The sequence below is a fragment of the Orbicella faveolata genome, unplaced genomic scaffold, assembly GCF_042242905.1.
Source record: "Orbicella faveolata isolate gen_17 unplaced genomic scaffold, um_ofav_v1 contig_35, whole genome shotgun sequence".
Lineage (NCBI taxonomy): Eukaryota > Metazoa > Cnidaria > Anthozoa > Scleractinia > Merulinidae > Orbicella > Orbicella faveolata.
The window spans coordinates 10,328,122-10,354,297 of NW_028301564.1; the positions used below are offsets into that span (position 1 = coordinate 10,328,122).

Sequence of the window (26,176 nt, forward strand, 5' to 3'; positions counted from 1 at the left end):
ACCATACAACTCCTTTTCATCAAACAGTCAAAGCAATTCAGTATGATTTAGGGGCTCTGATCCTTGTCTATTTTTATGACAAGGTGGCTGAACACAGTTTTTGATACCTGTGTTTCATTCACCTTTTTCTCTAACACCCTTCATCTCTCGGTCACCACAAATGGCAGCAAGCAAGTTAACAACACAAACTTTGGTTTTTTGATGGTTAGGCCTTTAAAATCGGTTTTGTTTATTTGTAGAAAATCTAGTCATTAGATTTTCTTTATAATTTGCATGCAACAAGCTTGTAACAATTCTCACAAGTTAACACCATTTTGCTAATAATTTAACAGAGAGATCTTTAATTATCCCTTGTTGAAGGTTCACTGGAATATCTAGAATTTCCTTTGTTAAAGTTCAATTATTTTCAATACTCCAGTTACTTATTTCGTAAAGTATTTTCCTGCCAAATTTCGTGAAATTCTAACGAGTGGTTCTCGAGAAATAGGCGTATTTCCGAGAGTGCAAATTTTCATTCAATAGCAATTTTTTTACTTACTATGCATGCGCTGCATTTAACTGGGTTCTTTCGGTAACAAAGAAAAAGCTGAGAATTCCTGGGTTCTTTGCATCATTACCTTTTCTCACATATCTTTGTGACAAAAGACTAAAGCTATCAATACATTGTGTTCAATTGTAGAGAAAAATAGTACAGATACTGCAGGTGTTGAGTAAATAAAATGACCACTCTATTGACCGCATGTTTGTTTTTTGCAATCCTTGTTCGCGTGCTGAATTGCATTAGCAAAAGCACGCGCAAAAACTGTGTTCGGCCACCTTAACTGGTGCAGTGTCAAAACTGCTTATCCTGGCTTAAAATCATCTATGCTTTTCAGACTGCAATGAGTTATCACAGACATTTAGGGGTACAAGGGGGGTAGGAAAAAAAATTTCTGATGAAGAGGTACTTTTTATCAAATCCCACCAGCTGTCCCCCTCCCCACGCCATAAAAAATGAACAGTCCCTAATGAGCGATGTTTCTTTCAAAATAACAAAAATAAATTGCAGTAACTGGAATAAATAAATAAATGAATACATGAATAAATAAATAAATAATGGCAAATTGATAATATTGTGGAAGTAGGGTATGGTTTGCTTCAACAATCACTAAGTTAAGGGCAACCAATGTAAATGGCAAAAAATAACATTACAAATCCAAGATTAATGTGCAATATGTATCTGGTTTGTAGACAAGTGTGATAAAGATGATTTTGGTCTTGCTCAACTTGCTTGAACGTGTTCAATGTAAAAGGCCTACTAATGAGTTTGCCTCAGTCATTGTCATTGACAATATCAATGTTAAAAGTGATGAGAGTTAGAGATTTCTCTTCACCTAGTGTTTAGTTGTTGTATGTAACTTGTATTTGCTCGGAGTGTCCATTCCTGGGTTCTCGGTACATGGGAGGGGCCCTCGTGAGGCCATGTAAAGGGAAATTGGGCTCAATGGAAAGGTCTGGTTGAATTACATGAAAAGAATGGTTTGGACAAATAATAGACCTCATACTATTTACGGTGGTTGTAACTTAAATTGCAGATGGGAGATGAAAAACCACTGACTTGCATCTACTTGAAAATAATAATTTAATTACAAAGTATGTTTTTTTAAACTCAGCACCAGGTGGGTTGACAGTCATGTGTAATATAAATTCACATAAAACACTTATTATTTATTGATTTAAACTTATGTATAGTCTCCCACTACGGCCAACATTCAAAGGAAAACAAGTGTACAGAAGTGGGAGATCAAAAATGGCTGAAGAATAACATCCAAGAGTAGTAAATTTTTGATTGAGATAACAATTCAAGACAGGCAGTAACATGGTAATGAACATGTAAATGCACGGTAAATGAGATGATGTCTCAGTTTGGTAGACCAGTTAGTATCCAAAGCAGGATCCAAAACCCTTGAACATCGGCCAGACGAACGGATGGCATACGTACTACAACAAGAAATTAACAAGAAAACATTCATTAAGATATAAAGGGAACAAGTCGAGCCACAAAATTATTCACTTATCGTGATAAAACAAGGGTATAAATCACACAATCATGGCGCGAACATATGACAAATCAAGGGAAAAGCCACAATTTCAAGTCCGATTTTCTTAAAGTTCAACTATCACGTGAAAATAATCCACAATACTGATCATTGTTATCCAGCAAACGAAAGCTCGTGTGCTAAACAAACGTTTTCAGCATAGCATGATTTCCATTGACTAGTTTTGATACAAAAAAAGCTTACCTGCAATTGAGACTTGGCAGATAACTGGCCTAGGTATTACACTGGCAGCTCCTAGAAAAGGTTTGTTTGATTCTCATGATGAGTGCAGAAATCGGTCCAGAAACAGCAACCTTCTCTCAACTCGCAACGAAATGTGTCCGCCATTGCTGTCCGCGTGTAGTCTGCGCGTATATGACATATCCACGCGAGAGCCCTTGCTCCATATTAGGAAGTTAAATTTGATTGGTTCGGGATAATCGGCAGCATTGAACCAGAGTTAAACGCTTCTAAGTGATATGCTTCTGCTTATATAAATATCAATAAAATACAAAAAAAAAATCAGTTCGTGAGCGGTCCGTCTAATAGCAGTCCCTATTGCAAAATTTGGACCGCTCAGGCAACCAATCAGAATTCTCCTTTTTAGCCTGGACTGTTTCAGCCAATAAAAACTAATTATATCAAGTAAATGTAAGTAGGCACAGGTATGCTCTGCAGACCTGCATTTCGCCTTGTCGTGGATTTTTCAACATTCAAAATAACTTTCAATACTCCCAATCCACCAGTTCCTCATTTTTATTCGACTACTTTTTCTAGACTAATCCAATTCATCCATGAGCTGGCTCGCAAGAACCTTTGATTATGTTGGTGTGTTTGTGGTTCATAGGTTAAAATACAGTTAATGACAGATGGAAAGCAACTGCATGTTAAACCAAACATGCTAAGGAAGCCTCCTCTTCCAACTATAACAGCACCTGCCAGGACAACTGACCTCATGCAAGTTTCAAACCCTCATCCAGTTGGACAGGTGTGTAATGTGACACCTCTCAGGAGAACTGAAACTGCCAACCAGTTAGACAAACAGTCATCTCAGGAGGCTAAACAAATTGACCTTGCCATTGAGCAAGATCCTTCAACTCTGTATAATCTTCTGTGGATACCAGAGGGGAAAGCACTCTTCCAGCATGATTACCATAGCAGCCAAGATGTTCCTATGGGACTTGTTACTAAGAGCAACCTTTACTTGGTGTGTCGCATGTTCTGGTGTGAAGAGGTGTCTAAATCAAGAGTTTGTTGGGGAACTGCAAATCCACCATTTGGGTTTAAGCAGGTTAGCTGAGCATACTGGTCCATGATTACATAATCTGAAGCAAAGTTGACAGAGGTTTATGAAAATAATATATAGATGTAGCCAAGCCTAGAAACGGGGTTTCTGATTGCAATAACTACCATTAAAAAGAGGATTGTTTTTCTTGGATCAGAAACTCAAAAAATGATTAATTGTGAGCATGTAATTGTTAAGCGTGTGGTTTCGCTATTTTTTCCAGTTAAATTTTAACAAGCTATACCCAATAAGTGTAACCAAGATTGTAGAAATTTTGTACAAAATATGTCAAGAATTTTCCAAGAGACAATTGTGCAAAGACTACCTTGTATATGGCAGCTGTGCCCACAGTATGAGCGTAAGTCGAAAACCAGCTGTCCTACCAAAACAAACACGACAAAAGTATTTTTCTTCACAGCTAACAGAAATAAAGACAATGCTAAAGTTGCTTTGGCCTCTTCTAATAGTTAACTGGAGAATTCCAGGTTTAATTTGATGAAGAACAGCATATTTTACTCAGAATGATGCAACTAATATCTTACCATGCGACACTTGACAAACTACAAGCAAGTTGCTGGTGACTCATTTTTTGAGCCAAATTAGAAACTTGGAGATACAAAATATTTCATATTTTTCACTTTTCGCAATCTGATATGGGTTTTGGAAATGTAAATACCTTTTTGGGAATATTTAATGCCATCTCCAGTGAGAAAAGTTGCCCAACTTAAAGGCCTCCTGTTAACATACATTGACGTCAGGACAGTTTTTCTCGCCTGCTGAATCCTGATTGATCAATTCAAATTTCAGTCGTGCCAGCCATATGCAAGGTATGTCAGAACAAAAGTCAACAATGTGCCAGGGGTTTATTTGCACCAAAATTTTGCCTTTGCACCTACTCCCTCCTTCTCCCCGAGAGTAACAACCTGACTTACAATCTGCAATCCAATGGAAAACCAGTACCTGGTCAGCAGTCAACTTTAAAAAAACAAGCAACCTCAATGAGCTCTAGACCTGAGCTCACACGTTATACTGGTCAGTAGATACCTTGTTTTGAAAGCTGTCAATTAACCATAACATGGATGTCCAATGTCAAAGATGTACCTTTGGTAATGATGCTGCTATCTTATTTTTTGAGATTTTGGGCTTGGCGTACGGACATACGAAGAAATGGATGTAACGGGTATTTAATAGTCCCATTAAAATTTGGCCTTCACTCGAATTATTTGCAAGAATAAGATGACTGCTCGTTTGCTAGAGCTCAAAATTGCAAAACTGCTTGCATGCTTGCTTTTTCGTTAAAATTCTCTGCAGTGTAGTTGTACAATTATACAAGCTATTGTAATGACTATATAATTGACATTATAATTTAGGTTGCACCAGTGCTACTCACTCCAACTCTGCTACAGCGAGTCTGCAATAACTTCATGGTTGTAGAGGTTTGGAACAGGGTTAGGCCAAATGACCTGGAAGACAAGGTGTAGTAGTATTCCCTTGTGGATAGGCTCTTTATCATTGTATCCAGCTTTGTTGCAGAGAAAGGTATAAAGATTTCAGCTATTTCAGATTTTTGAAGCAGCGTAGCTTATATTGCTGTATTTAGTTTTTGACAGAACCAGGCCTTCTGCAATGTTAGCCCTTTTAATACCATAGACTCTATTAACATGAGTATGAAGTCGTACAATTACATGTAGGTAAATAGAAATAACCAAGGACCCATAGTACATTAAAATCAAGTAAATAATAATGCTAATAAGAATGAAAGAATTCTAGTTGATTTTGGTGATCATTAATTTTGTGTAAGAATGGTTCTGAAAAGAACTGATGTTGGTGACTGACGTTTTGACAATCTGAGTGGAAGTCATCTTTAGGTTCAAGTGAATAGTGTTTGTCAGTTGATAGTGTTATGATTCTGGTCTGTTGAGAGTGATTGGCCAGTTTGGCTGTGATGGTGTTGGCTGAGAGACGTGTAAAGTTTGTCAGCAGTGATTGGTCACTAAGAATTCTATCTGAAATGTTTGTTATGTTTGATTAGTTGTTAGGTCTTGTCAAGTTACCTTTACATCAACTCTACCTGTCATACAGGGACCCTAAAATCACAAAAACACTACTCAAGTCAAAGGTGAGTCAAGATGTTTATCAGAAACTAAAGGTCCCAGCAGTTGCTTTTAGACTGCTGCAAGGCTCAATCAGTATTCACTTTTAAGTTCTTGTACACAACAGTCATGTAGTTCTTCGATGCACTTTCAAGGTGCTGTTACCTAATGGAATAGCAGGAGTTTTTTGTGAAAGCTAGTTTCTTTTGAAATCAAATGATGAATACTAATATGGTACTAGGCATAAAACTTACATGCAAGAAAATTTTTGTAAATGTGACCAAAACAAATTTATTGAACATGTAAAACAAGCAACATTGGAACAGAGTGTTCTTTAAAAAGCTTTGTCACCTACACATCACTAACTGTGAACTTTAACTGAAGAAAAGCAATAACAAAAATAGCTGCCAAAAACAGATAGTATAATGCACCATCGTTTGAGTTAGCAAGTTGAAAATTATAGTTTGTTTTCAGATTTTGGCAAAATTGTAATAAGTGGTGCCACAGCTAATACAACCTCCTAGCCGTTCACAGTGGTACATTTTAGATTTATGTCAGGCATGATTTAAAGGGAATGTGACCATTAACAATTAGACAGCAAGGCTGCTGTAGCCACCATTGCGAAAATTTATTTCAGGCATATGCTCTTGTCTCACTTGCCATATTCCTGACAGGGGATAACATGCTACAGATGAGATTTGACTAGGTCATGCCTTCTGTGTCACCTTCATTTAAATATGGTAACAAGTTTAAAAGACCATTTGAGTCCATAGTTTCTGATATCAAGATACTCATCATCTAGGTAATGGAAATGTTATTATATCTCACTTCTTTATTAATGATAATTTATTTACAAAATTGTTTAGAGGGTGTGGGGAAAAGATCTTTGTAGTGCTTGGTTCATATTACCTACAGAATGACATATACGACACAACATAATGACGGAATGACACAATTGGTTATGTTATGTGTGACCATTGACATAAAGGCATAAGACAAAAAAAGATTTTAAAAATGGAAGAAGAAATATTTGTTGCATTTGGGATAATTCTGGTTCTTTATCTTTGATGATGACGTGCTTGTTGAAAAAATAATAAAGGGAAAAATGGTAGAAGAAAATGGACGACAATGCATCTGATCCTTTAACAAGTAGCTAGGAGAGCACACACCCAGTACCATGATGTTGTTAGAGGCTTAGTTTGGTGATTGAGAATATTATTCTGGGTGAGCGGGATTAAACTTCTTAATCTCACTTGACAGTCACCACCTTTTTGAAAATAATGCTGGTGGCAGACTGGGTTTGACAGTTCTTGCACTACTCTGATTGATTCTTTGTTATGTTGTTATGTTGATGCTGTTTACACTTGTTTTAAGAGGAATATAACTTCATAACGAGATAGCCATAACGACATAAGTAAAAGATAAGTTTTTCCTGATGTTGTTATGTTTATGCTGTTACATGTACGTGTATGTTGCTATAATTAAGTCAGGATGTCCACACTGCAAACAGTGTTATGTCACTAGTATGAGCTAGGCATTATGCTGTTTCTATGAGTGGAGTGTCCCAAACCATTTGGCCAGGATTGTAGTTGGCTTTTACTCAGAGCTGCTAAATTCTATTCAGTATGACTTATTGGCACAAAGGAAAAAGTACAAAATAGCTTTTCCAGTGTTGTTTAGCATTTTTCAATGTCGTTCTGCAGTGAGTTAGATATCTATCAAGCAGCTACATGAAGCCACACTGTTAGTAGCAATGAAAAAAAAAATGTATTGCACACCAAGAAAGAAAAGGGTCTGATTTAAGACTACTTCTAAAACAACAACCATTTATTTACAGATTTTCTGGTTTGTGATTACACATAACATGAAATTTAAAAAAGTATTCTTGCATTAAGATTTAAATTAAACATGGCATTAATTTATTGAATAAAATATAATACAGTAATTGAAAATAACTTTAAAAATTCTCCTGAATATTTCATGTATTGTGTATTGTCTGCATCTGTCAGCAGTGTTCATACTGTTTCTGTAACCCATTGGCTCCTGTGTCTGTGGTCTGTAACCACGTGTGATGAGCTTTGGCCTTTGTTCTGCTTCTGATGTCATTACCTTTGTCCATAATTGGGTGATTGGGCTGATGGAGCTTGAAATAACACACAAAAATGCTTGGAAATTCAAGTAAAAAAGTTGGAGGAAAAATTACGTCGTTTGCTGTCGGCTACTCCATGACTGATAAGAATTTCAGGCCACGATGATGTTTTGTTGTGAATTCTTGAACTTAAAGCAAGCCCAGTAGAAGGGCAACAACCTCAGCAAAAAGAAAAGGAGAAAAAGGACAAGTGGGGAACGTTTTTTAAAAGGCCACTTCCTGGTCCAAAATCTGGTCTAAGCAAAAGCATGCTTTTTTGTTGTAAAATATGCCATTTTGAGTAGTTTTGAACTAATTCAGCTCATAACTGACCAGAAAATGTAAAATGTGCATTTTTGCCAAAAAGCTATAGGTGCAAAGGGGTTAAATATATTACACATACCGGTAATGAGAGCAAGGGTCCTACTTCACTTAAAAAGGACTTAAAAGATCTGATTACACAGTTTACTAAATTCAATAGATTGCTGATTGGAATATAGAAGTGATGGTCTTTGTCTTTCAGTTTCCTGTAGTGGCAGTGGATCAGTGGTGTCCTGTAACCAACCCATTTACTCATATGCAGCATGGTCATATAAGGGTACTTTTAGCAATGGGTATAGAACAGCAGGTGAGTAACATATTCTCAAATGCTGAATGGCACTTGTGTTTTTGAGGGCTAATGCAAAGTAGTTGATCATATCCATAGTGTATCAGGACAAGAGGTCACCCTTACAACTGTATATCAAATTAGGGTGGTAAATACAAGCAGATTTTGTTGCACTCTTATTAACAACAGGCCTTTTTCAAAACTCTACATGCTGGTGAAAGGATGGGAAATTTCTATTTTGTTTAGTTCTTATTACTTCATTCAACATTTTACCAGTATAAATAGCCAGTGGACTACAGTAACTGAGTTACTCAGTTGGTCCGGCTGGCCCTTAACATGTGACCATTTGTCTGTTTACATATTTTAAAAAGCAATGTAACAATGACAAAAGAACAAGGCATACAGAAAATTTCTTTAATCACACATGAAATCACTCTCTAAAAGAGCAATATTCTTCTCAACTTTATAATAATTAATGTCCTGGAAATGGAGGTTCACAGTTGACATGCTCTGTCTTGTTTTCATCCAGAAAGACTTAAACTTCGGTAAACATGCCTTGACTGTATTTTTCTGTTTATCTGTTAGAATTATATAGCATTGTGTAGCTTATGTCCCTGAAGTGGTCATTTTGCCATTTTATTCAGAGAAATAGAAAATGGGCATTTATAGCAAAGTTGGCACAATTGAAATATATAATTATTAAGGTTACCATGTACCTTTAGAGGTGTCTCACATTTAAGGTGGCTCCCTATAGTTTTACGATTGCATGCGCACATAGGACGAAATCTCAAGTAATCTGCACATGCTCAAAAGAAAGCGTCAGTGTTTTCGGATTATTAAGATGTCAACATGAGCACAAAAAGCAAAACTGACAGTGAATTTTCCTGCGTTTCTTTGGTGAATTCTTTTAAAATTTGGCTCAGTTATAACCACTTACAATTCCTATAAAATACCCTATTTTTGTTAAAATCTGTATGAGCTAATCTAATATATTTAGAAGAATGACAAATTACAGAATATTGGAAAAAACCGTCTGAACAACCTTGACTTTTTACCAATTCAAAATGTCAGGCAATATCATTTCCATGATGTGGCAAAGTATAAAAAAATTTTACTGAAGGCAAGTATAAATATTAAGGAGTTTAGGCCAAAATGAAGAATATAACTGCCTGTCATTAGATGAGATGTTGCTATGGTAATGGCCTTAATCCAAAAATTGACAACAAAAAATAAGCCTTATTTTAACGGTACCCATACTGGTAAATCTCTACAGAGAAAACTTTAAGAGAACTTAACTAAGTTTCCTTTTTTAACTCGCACTCTATAGTGAGGGTGTTCATAAATACTCTAGGGAGCCACCTTAAGCCATGTAGCACATCTGGTTTAAACTGTAGTTACAAAAATTCCCATAATATCATTAAACTTATAGAGCTGGCTATCAAACTATACCAAGAAATTTGAAGTAAAATGAATTGTATAATTTTTCACTACCTCTCAATGTGACTGTCTGAATCACCTTTTGGAATCCACAAATCAAAGGGACTTTGTTCGTTTGCCCTCAAATCTGGTCAGTAGCTAGTTTAACATATAAACAACAAACATGTGTCGGCAAATTTTTTATTTTGAAATATTTTTTGTCTAAGAGTGATTTTTGCATGATCACTGCACATTTTTTTAAACTTATTTCAAAAAAAATGTTCTGTGACTTTTCACTACACTTGAATAGGAAAATGCAGACACACTTTTTTAGGGCTTGGAGGAACAATTAACAATTATTGGATGAGGTTGAGCATGATAGCAATAATTATCAAGGCCAAAGTTATCTGCCAAAGCCAAAGGCTGAGGCAGATAATGCAAACTGAGGCCTTGATAATTATTGCTATCATGCTCAGCCTTATCCAATAATTGTTAATTGTTCCTCCAAGCCCTATGTTATGAACAGTTCTACACTAGTTGCGTGAGCTATGAACATGAACACAAACAGCCCATGATTTATGAAGAATGCGTGACTTTGAACAATGCGTGATTATCGAAATATGCATGATTATTTTTTTGGTTTCTCTGTGGTCTTAAATAGTTTAGCGATTGTGGTTTCCTGTATATGACAGCTCATGAATAGTTTGTTTTCCTTTATTTGACAGCTCATGAATAGTTCGTTTTAGGACTAGAATTTTAGGTTTCGAGTTCAGTTGCAATCAGCGTCAATATTGCGAACATTCAATTGTATTCAAGCTTCATCATGTTAGTTCTTCCAAGCCACAGAGATCCACTCTTCAGAATCTTTTAATCAACTGCAATAAAGAATAAAGAAATCCCTGGTGGTTTGATATGTTTGTCGCCTTCTGCACCAAAATTTCTGAAGAGCAACAAGCCTCATGCAAGTAGAAGAGCCAGCCTATAGGCAATAAGGAGGTATCTGTCCTTGGTAATTAGGAACAAACAAGTCAAGGAGCTATGTCCGATGGTGAAGAAGTTATTGCATCTTCTCATGCCACTGGAACCTCGGAAGGCACTAAGTCAAGTTCAGTGGGAACAGAGGACCCTTCCTTAACGCTGAAAAATAAGAGAAAGCAACTCAGAGGTAAAGTCACGTGTACGATAAATAGGGTCTGAAAATTTATTACAGATCAGGACCAAACCAAACGACGTATAGAAAAGGAACTTGAGGAGTTGCAAAAGGATTTTCAATTGGCCTGTGATGTACACGCCGAGCTTTACGGCTATGTAGACCTCAGCCAAGTCCCAAAGTTAGATGAGTAGGAAAATTTGCTCACCGAGGATGTCTTCAGTATTGAAGAAGAAGTTGAGACAAGTCAGTGTTCCCACCTCCAGCTTCGTTCAGCAACAAACACCTGGTTTAATCGCACAAGGAAGTGAAAGTTCAGAGCCAAGTGCACCTCACGGAGCTGGCGAGAATTTGCAGGATAGCGTGAGTTGTCAACAACAAGTCATTGTTCCCGGCATTGTTCAACAACAAGTGCCTTCAACCGCACAAGGGAGCAGCAATTTGGAGGAACATGGTCCACCACCGCCTGTAGATGGCCACATAGATTTGGAAGCAAGATGCTCTCCCGAAGTTGATAACAATTCGCAGCAAAACAAATCATCTGCTAATAATGCACTTTCAGAGGAAAGCTTGTTGGGACAACCGAAAAAAGAAAGCGGCTCAGAAGGTATCAGTTCTTCCCGCCAACCTATGGTCACGCGATCTGGAGTTATTCAATCTTCTAAAATAGCATGCCCTGTCAATGTGTGGATAAGTGATCTGGTGGAATTTGAAGAAACACGTCTTTCATCTGCCGTCCATGAAATGTCTATCGCTGATGCGTTATACAAGCTGGAAGCAAGCAAGGATATTCCAATTATAAAACTGGTCCCATTCAATGGAAGTCCACTACGATATGTGGAATTCATCGAACAGTTTAGAATCCACATCCACGACAAGCCGCACTTGAAAGATGACACGCGAATGGTGCAATTGAGAATGCATGTCACCGGCGAAGCAGAGCGCACAATATCTGGTCTTGGTTCACAAGGAATCATGTGCGCCACCACGATGAAAATGCTAAAGGAAAACTTTGGCCAGCCAAGCGTCATTGCTAGGGCATTCATCAGAAAAATCACGGAAAGAAGAAAAATTCAGCTCGATGACAGACAGGCCCTTCGTGAGTCTTCCTTTGACATGATCAATTGCTTAGCAACACTTCGCCAAATCAATTACTTCGCCAATGACAATCTCCAAAAGATTGTCAGATGTTTCCCAGATCATCTAATTGAAAAGTGGAAGAATGTGGCCACAGACATCAGAGAAAAGAGTGAAATCCCTCAACTGGAACACATTAGCAATTTTGTGAGGAAACGTGCCAAGGCGGAATTTGATCCCGATTTCGGTGATGTTCTTAAGATGGACACTTCAAGAAACGTCGGCTTTCGAAGAGAAGATAGAAGAGGAATTCATTCAAATACAAAGGCCTCAAGAAAAGCCCCAAAATGCTCTATTTGTCGGGCAGAGCACAGAGTCCATGACTGCCCCACTATGGCTGATAGTTCGCCAGAAGAGAGAATACAACACACGAAGAACCGCCGCCTTTCCTTTTCATATTTAGTGAGAGGTCATCCGACACGGCAATGCAGGTCCAGGAATAAATACGGCAAGAATGGCTGCACCCGAATTCATCACCCCTTGCTCCATGTAGACCCTCCCACTAACAGTGGAGTGGCATCAATCCTTGATAAAGGAAGTATCATGCCAGTGGTTCGAGTCCAATTTAAAGCAGCAAATGGAAAGGTCCAGGAAGGAAATGTTCCCGTGGATAGCAGAGCAGGCAAAACCGTGATATGAAAGGACTTTGCTAAAGCTCTAGGCCTTCAGGGAAGAAGTGAGCAAATTGACCCACAGGCAGCCCAAGCTCATGATGCGTGGAGTTATTATTTATTTATTTTTTTAATCTTTATGCGAACGTTCAGCGCGTGAAACATGACATATTTACTGCTGACATCTACTATTACATAACCACTGAGTTTGGTTACGCAAAACGTGACCTTCGCCTTGCAGCATATGGTGGTGTTGTGTTACAACCGTTTGAATTTATAAAGGTTTGTATGGGGAAAAACAGTAATCGATATTATAGCTGAAATTTTGATATTTTTGCAATAAAAATGACTTACCTCAATGCCTTGTTGTCTTTTCTATTGTCATCTCGCTTCTAAGCTCGATCCGAAGCCTTTTAAGCGAGTTATCGCTTTTTGGTTTTCCTCTACTAAGAAAGAGTAAAGGCTACACACTCGATTCTGGACTGAACTCCGCTCGAAGTAAAAATAAACCACTGAAATCCCGCCAGCCGCCCCAATTCCTCCGCAGAATCATAGTACAGGGTTAAGTGCTCCTTTTCAGTTAAATTCCAAGCCAAATTCATCTCCACAGCGCACGCTACAAAACTCTCAATCGAAGAAAGCTAGCCATCCAGACTCGGTGACCATGCTGCCGGGACCATCCATGGCCACAGTCGAACAAATTGACCCTGACTGGGGGAAGGGAGTGCACAGTTCTCAATAAGCCAGGTACTTTGTTCCATGGTCCCCTAGGGACTGATTGGCTTGTCGTAACAATGCTCCGTCGGCGGCCTGGACTAGAATCTACCCAGGGGACCGTCAAGCAAAGTACCTGGCCTGTCGAGAACTGTGCACTCTCTTCCCCTGGTCAGGGTCAATTTGTTAGCCCGGCATTCCACTCGGGTTTCTAATGTGTCCATGGTTGGTCCCGGCAGCATGATCACTGATTCCAGATGATTAGCTTTCTTCGATTCAGAGCTTTGTATCATGAGCTGTAGAGATGAATTTGACTTAGGATTTAGCTAAAAGGGAGCGCTTAACCCTGTACTATGATTCTGTGGAGGAATTGGGGCGGCTGGCGGGATTTCAGTGTTTTTTTCACTTCAAGCGGGGTCAGTTCGGAATCGAGTGTGTAGCCTTCACTCTTTCTTAGTAGAGGAAAACCAAAAAGCGATAACTCGCTTAAAAGGCTTCGGATCAAGCTGAGAAGCGAGATGACAATAGAAAAGACAACAAGGCATTGAGGTAAGTCATTTTTATTGCAAAAATATCAAAATTTCAGCTATAATGTCGATTACCGTTTTTCCCCATACAAACCTTTATAAATTCAAACCATTGTAACACAACACCACCATATGCTGCAAGGCGAAGGTCACGTTTTGCGTAACCAAACTCGGTGGTTATGTAATAGTAGATGTTGGCGGTAAATATGTCACGTTTCATGTGCTGAACGTTCGCATAAAGATTAAAAAAATAAATAAATAACTCCACGCATTGTGAGCTTGGGCCGCCTGTGATTGACCTGGCAGTTGTTGGCGAGGAGAGAGTTCAACAGAAGACAAGTAGGCGATTGAAATTCTGGATCTCCCCCCTGGACAAAGAAGAAGAATTCACTGTTGAAGCCCATGAAATCGACAAGACCATCTTAAATGTTCCTGCCCTCGATAGACCATGGCTGAAGTCTTTCTCGCACCTACGGGATGTCGAATTTCCTCATAAGGCTGGACCCATTGACTTGATCCTAGGAGTTCAGTATAGCCATCTTCATGCTGAAGAAGAGGTGCATCAGGGTCTGCCGTTCCAGCCAGTGGGAAAGCGGACTCGCCTAGGATGGCACGTGATAGGGTCAGACAGCTCAAAGGGAACCACCCAGGTTTGTTCCATCAGCTTCGTTCAGAAACTGAACATGGAAATATTCTACGAGTTTGAGACTCTGGGAGTACAGGCACGTGACTGTTCATGTCCTAAGACAGTAATGTCCACAGAAGACCAAATGGCTATGAATTTATTTGGAGCCTCATGCACTAAAGAAGAGAATCGTTATGTCATAGGCTTACCACGGAAGAAGGATCCTCACCTACTACCAAACAACTATCTGCTAGGAGAGCGACGGCTCGAATCCTTGAAACGAAGCTTGTCTAAGAAAGAGGGAAAGGCAAAGATGTACAACCGCAGAATTGAGAAGTATGTAGAAAACGGCTGGGTTCGCCTACTAACTGAAGAAGAATCGTAGCCCAATGTCAAACCTGGCTATTACCTGCCACATCATGGTGTTTACCGACCAGACAAACCGAGTACTCCACTTAGAGTTGTCTTTGACCCCACTTCCCAATATCAGGGAGCCTCTCTGAATTCGTTCCTCTGCAAAGGACCTTGCCTCATTGGAAATTTGCTGGACGTCCTGTTGCGTTTTCGTGAAGACCTTGTTGGTTTTGCTGGGGATATCTCCAAAATGTACCTACAGATCCTCCTACCGGAAAGAGACACTCGTGTTCATCAATTCCTGTGGCGCAATCTCCAAACCAAGAAACAGCCCACCAAGTACCTCCAGTCGCAAGTGACATTTGCTGACAAACCATCGCCCGACATGGCCAGTTATGTTATGCCGAAGATCGCTGAAGAAAATGAGATTGAGTACCCCGATCTGCCGTAATTTTGTGCCGTGATCTTTACATGGACGATCTGATCCACTCGTGTCCAACCCCTCAGTTAGTAGCAAGCCGAATGACAGCGCTTGATAAGACTCTTGCCCAGGGAAGTTTTAAGATAGAGGAATGGTACTGCTCTTCCTAGCCACAAAGAAAAGAAAAGCGAGACAGCAATCCAGTCAAGCCAGCCACGCCAAAGGACAGAGTCGGGAAAGCAACACCCAGCCAAGGTATGGTCCCACCAGTGACAGATATCAACTTGGAGGAGAGAGCAGATCAAGACCTTGGGAGTTAGCTGGAACCCTCAAACACCATGGTTTTTACAGTGAAGGATCTTAAAATCAGCAGAGCATTCACCAAGCGATCAGTCCTATCGAGGATCTCTCAGATTTACGACCCACTTGGACTGGCTTCAGCAGTTACAATCAAGGCAAGAGTTGCCCAGCAGGATATCTGGAGGTCAAAGCAGTTTGACTGGGATGATCCTTTACCAGAGGAGATCAAAGACCTGTGGCGTAATTTGTTTGAAGATATAGAGAAGCTAAAAGGTATGAATTTTCCAAGATGTCTTTAGCCAAGTATTACAAGTGGACCGTCTCAATTGCATGTCTTCACAGATGCCAGCATCAATGCTTATGGAGCTGTTGCATACCTGCTGTGGCCCACACCAGATGTTCCTGAAGTTCGCTTGATTTCAGCCAAAGCAAGAGTAGCCCCCCTTCGTCAAAATACAATTCCGCGTCTGGAATTGATGGCAGCTCTAATGGTGTCAAGGCACGCCAAAATAATTTATGAAGAATTCAAAGAGAAGCCCGAGTCCGTGGAATTGTGGTCTGATTCAAAGGTAGTTCTCCACTGGCTTCGCTTAGACTCCTCCCTTATGAAAGCATTTGCAGGCGTTCGTGTCACAGAGATCCAATCCACATGGAACAAAGAGCATTGGAGATACATTCCAACCGACCTCAACCCAGCAGATGATCTTAGCAGAGGACTTCCCACCGAGGAACTCAATGGCCGATGGATGAAAGGTCCCGCTTTCCTGAGGAAACCCAGGGAAGAATGGCCTGCAGAGAAACTAGACACCCCCATGGCAAATGACCCCGAAATGAAGAATGCAAAACACAAACCGGTTGGAGCCATTGTCCAGAACCAAGATATTTTGAAGCCAAGTACCTTTTCCAGCTGGCAACGACTGCTCAGAATTACTGCCTACTGCATGCATTTCCTGTCTAATGCAAAGAAAAAAGCAAGAAACCAGGTTGCCAGTAACGAAGTACGCAAAGGACCTTTGGTCCCAGAAGAGATGGATCAAGCAGAGCGTTACTGGATAATGTTGGCACAGGGATCTGGAAGATTGGCAAAATCGATTTAGCAATTTGGCACCATTTGTTAAAGAAGGCGTGGTGAGAGTAGGAGGAAGGCTAAGACATGCACCCCTTAACTATGAAGAGATCCATCCCATACTTCTGCCAGTAAGCCATCCCATATCCAAGCTGATTATGCAAGAAGTACACGCTCAAGTTGTACATGGTGGACCTGAAAGAACCCTGTCAGAAAGTCGTCGCAAGCTCTGGATAACTAGTGGGCGAAACCTTGCTAAGGGTGTGGTCAGAGATTGTACAATATGCAGAAAGCTTTGCCAGCCACCACATAGTACCCTGATGGCCGATTTGCCACCCGAGAGGTTGAAACCATTTTCTCCTCCTTTCTCTGTGACTGGTGTTGATCTTTTTGGCCCCTTCAACTTGAAGACTGGACAAAACAGAACAAAGAAAACCTGGGGAGCACTGTTCATCTGTTCAACTGTTTGCGCCATTCATCAGGAGATTGTAGAAGATCTGTCCACTCAATCATTCACGCATGCCCTGCAGCATTTTAAAGCACACAATGGATGGCCACACACGATGATCTTGGACAATGGCAAGTCATTTGTTGGAACTGAGAAGGAGTTGAAGAAGCTAGTACAAAAAGGAAGAAATCGAATTGAAGAATTTTCTGTTCTCTACAGAATTCGCTGGATTTTCACCACACCCCTCAGTCCACAACAGGGTGGAATTTATGAGAGTCTTATCAAGCAAAGGAACCACACCTTGAAAGCAATCGTGTGTTCTCAGTCTCTTTCCTGGAACGAAATGTCTACAATTTTCGCAGAAGTTGAATGCCTCATCAATAGTAGACCACTAGGATACCCTTCCAATGATCCCAGCGACCCACAGTCATTGTCTCCTAACCACATTATCCTTGGTCGAGCAACAGGAACAGTCCCCCAAGGCCCGTACCAAGAAACAAGAAACCTCCGCAAACGTTTTGAATTTGTTCAAATGCTGCTTAACCATTTCTGGAAGCGCTTTGTATGCGAGTATTACCCAATGTTGATGAGAAGGGCAAAATGGCAGCTCAAGACAAGACAACTTCAGGTCGGCAACATTGTCCTGCTGGTAGACTACAATGCACCAAGGGGAAAATGGGATCTCGCAAGAGTGACAGATGTATTTCCTGGGCCAGATGTTGTTGTTAGGAATGTACAAGTGAAGACCAGCAAGGGTGAATATAAGCAATCCATACAGAAGTGCTGCCCACTCATCCAGAAGGATAGTTGCACTTAAGCTTGGCCCCTGAGGATTTGTTATGAACAGTTCTACACTAAGTCTTGTTGCGTGATCTATGAACATGAACACAAACAGCCAGTGATTTATGAAGAATGCGTGACTTTGAACAATACATGATTATCGAAATATGCGTGATTGTTTTTTTTATGTTTCTCTGTGGTCTTAAATAGTTTAGCGGCTGCGGTTTCCTGTATATGACAGCTCATGAATAGTTCGTTTTAGGACTAGAATTTTAGGTTTCAAGTTCAGTTGCAATCAGTGTCGGTATTGCGAACATCCATTGTATTCAAGCTTTAGTTCTTCCAAGTATTAGTTCTTCCAAGCCACAGAAATCCACTCTTCAGAATCTTTTAATCAACTACAATAAAGATTAAAGAAATTTCTGGCGGTTTGATACATTTGTCGCCTTCTGCACCACCCTAAAAAAAGTGTGTCTGCATTTTCCAATTCCTATCATGCAAAAACTGAATCCAATAATTGTTTTATTATGCATATTCCTGAGCTGCACTTGTTAAGACAAGAGCAAGCACAAAAACGTGATCAATGTACAGCAGTCAACTTGTAAGTAAACAACTTTATTGTTTATAAGCTTTTATAAGCTTACGACCTTTCGTGCGCTCTAAAGTATCCAGTAAGTTTTTCCAAAGCCTAAAACAAATGAACTGAAATGGAGAGTCAATATCGTAAAGAGAAAGTTCTTGAAACGCTCTCACAGAAAAGAGATTGAAAACATTGAAAATATTTTACAATTTCTTTGAAAGGGTCAAGTTTACTGTATGTTAATATTACAATTAAAGAAATGGAAATTCTTTGTAATCTCGGAACGAGCGCTATTTATAATTACTTCTTCTTGTGAGAGGCTAAGAACAGGAGATGACTGGTGGGAATTCATGACCGATAACTCTTCACTAACCTCGCATCTTGTAGAAAGGGTTTCCAACATCTTTGTGCAAATGTCAGTTTTGCTATAGCTCCGGATGCTGGCTTCATTTTTATGTCCACTTACGGCCATAATATGCCTTGCTTCAAAACCTGACTTGTCAAGGATTGTGACAGCCGTCACCCTGATTGAATGGTTTGTATAACACTTGAAAAGTTTTGCTTTTCGTGATATGTTTTTCATTTTCTCACCAAGTGTATGCTCTCCAACCACCATGTTGTCGTACCAAACATCCTCAGAAGCGGAGACATTTCTCTTTGGGTGCTGAAATAAAAACTTGTTCAAGGGACTTAGGTGACTTGGATACAGCTCAAAGGAAACCACAGGACAATTTGGACCAGGTTTTTCATACTTCAAACCTCCAACATTTCTCAAATTCCAATTTGATCCTTGAATGCACGGACATTTCTGAACGAGTTCTGTGAACTCCTTGGTGCTCCGTGGGTAAACAAATTACATTTACATTACATTTACATTTACATTTTTATGGAAACCTTCGTCATCTTCCCAGCAGTTTTTTGTTAATTCATCTGTTGCTTTGCACACATAGCATGCTCCGGTGCTGTCCGTGTTGAATGAAAAATCAGTCTTCTTGAGTTGATGGAGATTTTGCCTTCCTTGGCGACAAAAGTACAGCATTACTTCAAAAAAAAACTTTGTTTTGAAGCTTTTCTGGATCATTCAGACCAAAGGCAGTGCTTTTGCACCATTTTTTAAGGCCTTCTTCACATATCGGTAGCTTGTGTTCAACTTTTGCCAGTCCTTGTTGCTTCAGGTCCACACACAAAACTGATCAAACTGCTGGTTAGTGTGTTAGGTGACATCACTTCTGCATGGATAAAACTATTGTCTGTAGGTATGACATCACTTCTACATATATAAAATCTATTGTCTGTAGGTATGACATAACAGAAACAGAGCAATCAAGAATTAGCTGCCTGCGTATAGCCAATCAAAATTGAGCTGATGGCACCAATGTATAATAATTTAAATTAATGAAAAACAAAATTCGCTTTGATTGTGGCTTTCAAAAGTTGATTCAGATGCTCACATTTAAGGTTACTTCCCACTTTTGCAGGTGTCCTTTGGAAAAAAATTTGTATGCGCAACTGTTTCAAAAGAAACCCAAACTATATATCAGAAGAAAGCTCAATAAATTTAGTATATGATGAAAACACAATTTAACAGCATTTTTCTTTTCAAAGTGTCAGGAGCCGGTAAGGCGTGAAACGACCAAGGGTTCTTCTATTGAATTTACTGGCTATCAGATGCCACCACACAAGCAAAATGGCTGCACAGTCTTAATCACAAGGCATCAATCAACAAAAGTGTGTAGGGCTTTTTTGATATTCTGATTGGTTGTCTAGATATCTGCATCTAAAGTTGAAGTAGCTAAAAATGTAAGAGACTTGTTGCATAAATGGAGACCACAGGAAAAATATATTAAATATCAAATTTTTCCTACGCACTTATGTTGTCATTATCCCTGAAATGTTCTGGCGAAATTTCATGAAAATCCGTCATCTGCATACCCAATAAATTCACGCAAAGTGGATGTGTTCCTCTTAAAATCAAATGTGAGATTTTAGCTCATAAAGGTTCATAAACAACTCATGTCATGCCAGGAGATTATCTCGCCTTATGAAACTGCAAACCAATGGAACAACAGGACCTCCTAGGGTCAAAGACAATGGATCAGGATTTCCTGGGGAAAGCATGGCATTGCATAATGTTTTCTATCTCGCTGTCGCATTGAAGAGAAAGACACTAAAACAGGCAAAGTAGCCAAAGGAAAAAGAACAAATGCGCAATATAAACAATACCAGATAACATGAAATACGAGCTCCAAGATGAGTGTTTGCTGCGAAAATTTCCCTTGGCAGTTTCGTGTATTTAAGCGATTATGACACCTTCCTAGTTTATTAACTGTATTTGAAAATACGTTTTTTTCTAAATAACTCGGCCACTTTTTGTGATTTTTAATATTTTTCTTTTGTAAACTTCACATAAAATGACTGACTTAAATTTTGGCAAATAAAAGAAAAAACATATTTTTTTGCCCTTGAAGGTGAGAAGTAACATTAAAGAATATGGAAATTCCACAATTCGTGTTATTTCAAAATTCTTGGTATAGTTTGATGTCCAGATCTATAAGCTTTAATCTGATATGGGGGTTTAGGTATTTCAGTTTAAACCGATGCACCACATCGCAAGAGACAAGACACCCCTTAATAACCTTAAAAGCATAACCTGAATGCTCCAAGCCATTTAACTAAAAGGTATATTTGATTTGACAATGCAATCGGGGAATAGTATAATATCCTTCCCTGTGAGACAAAATTGGATCATTTTCCTAATGATATATTGGGGACATGATAAACAATGAAACAAATATTGTACAAATTAGAACTGAAAACTTGTTTAAAATCCTAACTGGTTGAAGGCTGACCAGTTGGCTATTTACAAGACACAGAGGAGTTGATTTTGGGATCACCAAACACAAATCCATCTCGTGGCAGTGAGGATTTGAACCTGGGACGTCAGGATTACAAATCCAGGACCCTAACCACTAAGCCTTGCCTTCTTTGTTTTATTACATCAGATTGGAGCCATCCTGTCAATTAAGTGTGGAGGAGAGATTCCAGTTGGAGTAGAGCCACACTCAGCTCATCATCTTGATTCACAGAGGTAAGACTGTAGTATACTTGTGGCATTAATTTTTTTTTTTATTTTGATACCTAATCATACCCTTTTGGTATGCATAGGCAGCATATCAGGTGAGTTTGGCCAAGCCATAGTGTGTATTTTGGCGAGATGTAATAAAGCCAATACCAATGGAGAGACCAAACAAGCCGGATATGCTGCCGAAGTATACCAAAAGGGTACAATTATGGTAGGTATTTACTTAGCTGTGCCCAAATTCAGCCAAGTGACCATGATATCATAGCCATAATAGGTCAGTAGACATGGTGTCTTATTGGCTAATTGTGAATTCGGTTACAGTAACCCTATATAACAGTGCTCTGGCTAATTGCTGCAGCATCCAATTGTGAAGTTTGTTATAAGTTGTTTTATGACTCTGTTGGATTGCCCGAATTATTATTCTATATGTACTTCTTACTTATTTCTTTTTCTGAAAAAATTGGCATCTTAGACAATAGTTTGAAATGTGTTAAATACTCTAACCTAAAATATAATTTGGAAATTAAACAAACTTACATTACCTGTAAGTTGAAGTTTGATTGTTATTTTGTTCAGCATTGAGCACTGAGGAATTACGTGAGAGATAGCACTGCACCTGTACAAACTCAGTTTTTAAAGCTTTTGCCATGTGTGCAGTGGAGAAGCTCCCTGTCAAAAATGTGGCAGGGCCTAACATGGGAGGGCAGCTAATCCCTCAGTGCTTAGTGAAGGATAGTCTGAATTACAATTGAAATTCAACTTACAGGTAAGTCTCGTTTAATTTTCAAATTATATTCCGTCACTGCACTGAGATCTCATGTGAGCATGCTGCACATATGAACAAAATAACCCAAACCGAAAAAGCATTTCTTTATAGCCAAAAATAGTTTAGTGACTTTAATTTTGTAACAAAATGTTAGTAAAGCTATCTGTGTTGATAACAGGCTTCTTATAAAACTTGGCAAATGTGTCCTGAGCTCCACCCTGCAACTGATAGAATATGCTCTAATTGGACAGATTTTCTAAACACCTTAGAAACAGCCCTAGTACTCTGGGGCTTAAAAATGTTGATATCAATCCCGGATTTTTCCATGACTGTTTTGACCCAGCTACCTGCGGTGTCCCACGAAACCACTGTAAACAGCATGGAGTAACTAACAAATAAATTATTGTTGTGCACCTCCAGGTAAGGTAGAGGTGTGATCAAGATAGGCCCTTAATGTAGAAACAACTCAAATGTGACCGTGAACGGGAAAACGTACCTTAACGCTTATCCGTTAGATGGGCAAAAGCGTTAAGCATCCGTAAGTCATCCGTTAGAACGTTTCTTAAAAACATTAGAGGCGTTAGCCCAACCGTTAGACGTTAGCATCAGGCCGTTAGAACGGAGAGTGCAACCGTTAGCAAGAGACATGTATCCGTTAGCCGTTAGCATCAGACCGTTAGACGGGCCAGCATAACCGTTAGCAAAAACTCTGTATCCATTAGAACGGCTAGAGAAGCCGTTAGGATCCGTTAGAATAAACTAGCATCCGTTAAACGGGTAACGATTCCGTTAGAATGGCATGACATGCATTGAAGTAGAATGTGGTAGCCTAACATAGTGTGAAACGAGAGCAGCTCTTGGCTTCCATTTAGTTCAAAACAATCATGAGAGGTAACTATCTTTCGACGAGAAGTTTGGCGATTACTATTTTTTGATGCCCTGATTGATAAATACAACTCGAATGAAATTCAATAAAGCCTTCATGCTATAATTGTTATACACGATCCAAAACAAAACACGTTTGCCGCTTCCAACAGACAGCCTGACGACATGTAAAATCCTAACTACGATCGTCATTATATGAACTGTTTTATTTATTCGGCAAAGTCCGGTTGTTTCGAGAGCTTGTAATTTGTTACTGTAATTTGTGAACAAACGAAAGTTAAAAATACTTAAGAGTGCCTGCCTGTAAAAATCAGACAAATTCTTAATTTCACGGCAAGGGTCGAAAATTCGATTTCGCTCATATTCTTATGGTAGATAGGCTAGAGCATGACAAAAACTACTGGATAGTTTTCTGGGCAAAACATCCTTTTATTTCAAAGAAATATGCAAATTGCCAAATTCCGTTAAAATCGTCATTTGACGCACCATTTTATTAAGCAAGTTTGAGAGCCTCGCATGCAAAACCGCATCATTCTTCCGTCTTTAAAACACTCAGATATTTTTATGCAGTGTTTAAATGTGTACTGTGTTGGTTTTAGGGAATGTTGCGTTGTCTTTTTGGGTGCAAAATAATTAAATTTCGAAGACATGTATCTCATTCACTTAAAAGTACTTCGTGTATAGAATTAATTTTCACCATGTGCGAAACCTTCAAATGGGTTAAGCTTCTGGTGGTTGAATCGCAGAAGGATGATCTACAGATTCCTGTAAAAATTTCTTTGGGCAAATGATTGTGAGCGACGCAAGAGCTTTTCAAAGTACGTCACAAATGCACATATTTGACCATCCGTCGTCAAATTTCAATTTACGGTTAGATGTATATTTTAGCATGCGCCACATGACTTGACCTATAATAAGTTGAAATAGACACAGAGCTGATAATTTCGAAATGTTCTAACCTTATTTGTTGCAAAAGGCAGGTCCAAAGCCGATTTGATGTGTTTCTAGTCGATCTCTCACCATTCGTCACACATAAAGCAGAAGTTTGCTTTTGTCTACACAAGGTTAACGTCCAATGTACATTGCCAACTGTCAACCTGTTATTGGTCGAATATCATGAATCTGTGACCATCTTTCTGCCCATATGAACATCACTGCATCTAAGTCAAAAACGGTTGAGTCATTTGTAGATAGTTGCTTGTTTTGGACTGCGCCAAAATAGTACGTTTGATCGATTGCTGACCATTGCTGATAAGCGTGTCAGCACAGCCGCAATCTTACAGCCGTTACTTATTCGTCACGCAATGCTGTCACGGCATATGCTGCACATTTTGATCTATTTTGTACAGAGCACTCTCAGGATAAATGAAACAATTTAATAATTGTTTATCTGTTTATTCATATGTATAATAACATGTGTATATTTATATAATCGTATTCTATAGTGTACGTGGCCTAGGTCCAAATCATGTTTGTTGTAAGTTTTGATGTTTCAGACAACAGCTGATAAAGCTAGTGCCTGTACTCACTAGAATTTTAAAAAATCGCTATGAAACAAATTATAGATCAATGAAGCAAGAACTAGCTGAAATAAAAATAGAAAATCGCAACATGTCTAATTCGTGAGAAAAACAGACTAAATTTAATTAGTAATTACGTGAGTAAATAGCCCTGGCCAGGCCATTTTATTTGGCGTATTTTGTTTGCCTTGTGGCGAGGCATTGGTATGTTTGTAACAGGAAATAGAGGACTGTTGTCAATACAGTCCAAAATTATTGTCAGTAAAATATTGCAAATAAAACACCTATTGACCGGTTACCTCCGTGGCCACCATTTGGTCGTTCCGATAAGGGTTTCATTATTGTCTTTACCCCTATTAAGCGGCTACCCAAAATTTAAAAACTTTGTTTTGGAAAGGGCGATGGCAGATAAGAGTCTGAAATTGAAGGTGCATGACGAGTGATAATTCAAATACACGTCGATCATGATTGTCTTGAATTGACTCCATGTTCACCAAGAAATTTATAACCCGATAGTGAAAAATTAAATATTCAAGGTACACCAACCTCTATTTAAGCGGCTAGCCCCACTAAGCGGTCACCACCCATTTCCCCGGGGGTAGCCCACTGTATTACATGTAAACTAAAAATAATTGCACAGCGTGAAAAGACCTAGGTATGAGTTTAGCGTTACAGTATTACGCAGGGCATGTAGGTAGTGGTGGTCGAGTGAAAGATAACAACAGGGGTAATGGTAAACTATTCATTCTTCTCATTTCTTAATTTAATCTCTTCCTACTCAACACAATTGTGTGCTCCCAGTGGTTCCCAGCCTTACGGAGCCTTATGTATTGGGATAGAAATTGTCCTACCCCTACCCCCTCAAATGGGATGACAGCATTGCGTGAGGAACAAGGAACCGCTGCAAGCAAGGATTCAAGCCATCAAACCATGACGATCAAAACGTAATATTTTGGTGCAGTGCAAAGCAAGCAACTATCTACAAATGACTTAGCCGTTTTTGACTTAGATGCAGTGGTGATCATATGTGTCGAAAGAGGGTCACAGATTCATGGTATTCGACCATTAAATAAGTTGACAGTTGGCGATGTACATCGGACGTTGTGTAAACAAAAGCAAACTTCTGCTTTATGTGCGACGAATGGTGAGAGAAACACGTCAAATCGGCTTTGGACCTGCCTTTTACAGCACATGAGGTAAGAGCATTTCGAAATTATCAGCTCTGTGTCTATTTCAACTTAACAATTGTCAAGTCATGTGGTGCATGCTAAAACATACGTCTAACCCGTAAATTGAAATTTGATGAGGGAATGGTCAAATATTTGCATTTTTGACGTACTTCGAAAAGCTCTCGCGTCGCTCACAATCATTTGCCCAAAGAAATTTTTACAGGAATCTGTAGATCATCCTTCTGCGATTCAACCACCAGAAGCTTAATCCATTTGAAGGTTTCGCACATGGTGAAAATTAATTATATACACGAAGTACTTTTAAGTGAATGAAATACATGTCTTTGAAATTTAATTATTTTGCACCCAAAAAGACAACGCAACATTGCCTAAAATCAACCCAGTACACATTGAAACATTGCACAAAAATATTC

The 26,176-nt window shown here is 39.2% G+C and overlaps 1 protein-coding gene, 1 long non-coding RNA gene and 2 pseudogenes across 7 annotated transcripts in view; 3 read left to right on the forward strand and 1 right to left on the reverse strand.

The window, feature by feature from the left end:
* The window catches only part of LOC110048328 (C2 domain-containing protein 3-like), a 280,755-nt gene that overhangs the window by 169,026 nt on the left and 85,553 nt on the right, over positions 1 to 26,176 (forward strand). For all 6 annotated transcript variants that reach the window (XM_089272540.1, XM_089272539.1, XM_089272541.1 and 3 more), the window contains 5 exons: positions 2,926 to 3,369; positions 4,734 to 4,838; positions 5,396 to 5,482; positions 8,108 to 8,212; positions 21,323 to 21,408. In XM_089272540.1, the coding sequence (XP_089128666.1) occupies positions 2,926 to 3,369; positions 4,734 to 4,838; positions 5,396 to 5,482; positions 8,108 to 8,212; positions 21,323 to 21,408 (827 nt within the window). The remainder of the gene's footprint in view (positions 1 to 2,925; positions 3,370 to 4,733; positions 4,839 to 5,395; positions 5,483 to 8,107; positions 8,213 to 21,322; positions 21,409 to 26,176) is intronic.
* Positions 1,662 to 2,701, reverse strand: LOC149103187 (uncharacterized). Its single transcript, XR_016201768.1, has 2 exons — positions 2,283 to 2,701; positions 1,662 to 1,980 (listed from the first exon to the last, which is right to left on the reverse strand). It is a non-coding gene; the product is annotated as an uncharacterized LOC149103187 (long non-coding RNA).
* Positions 10,893 to 15,333, forward strand: LOC149103188 (uncharacterized; annotated as a pseudogene).
* On the forward strand, positions 16,502 to 18,505 carry LOC149103189 (uncharacterized; annotated as a pseudogene).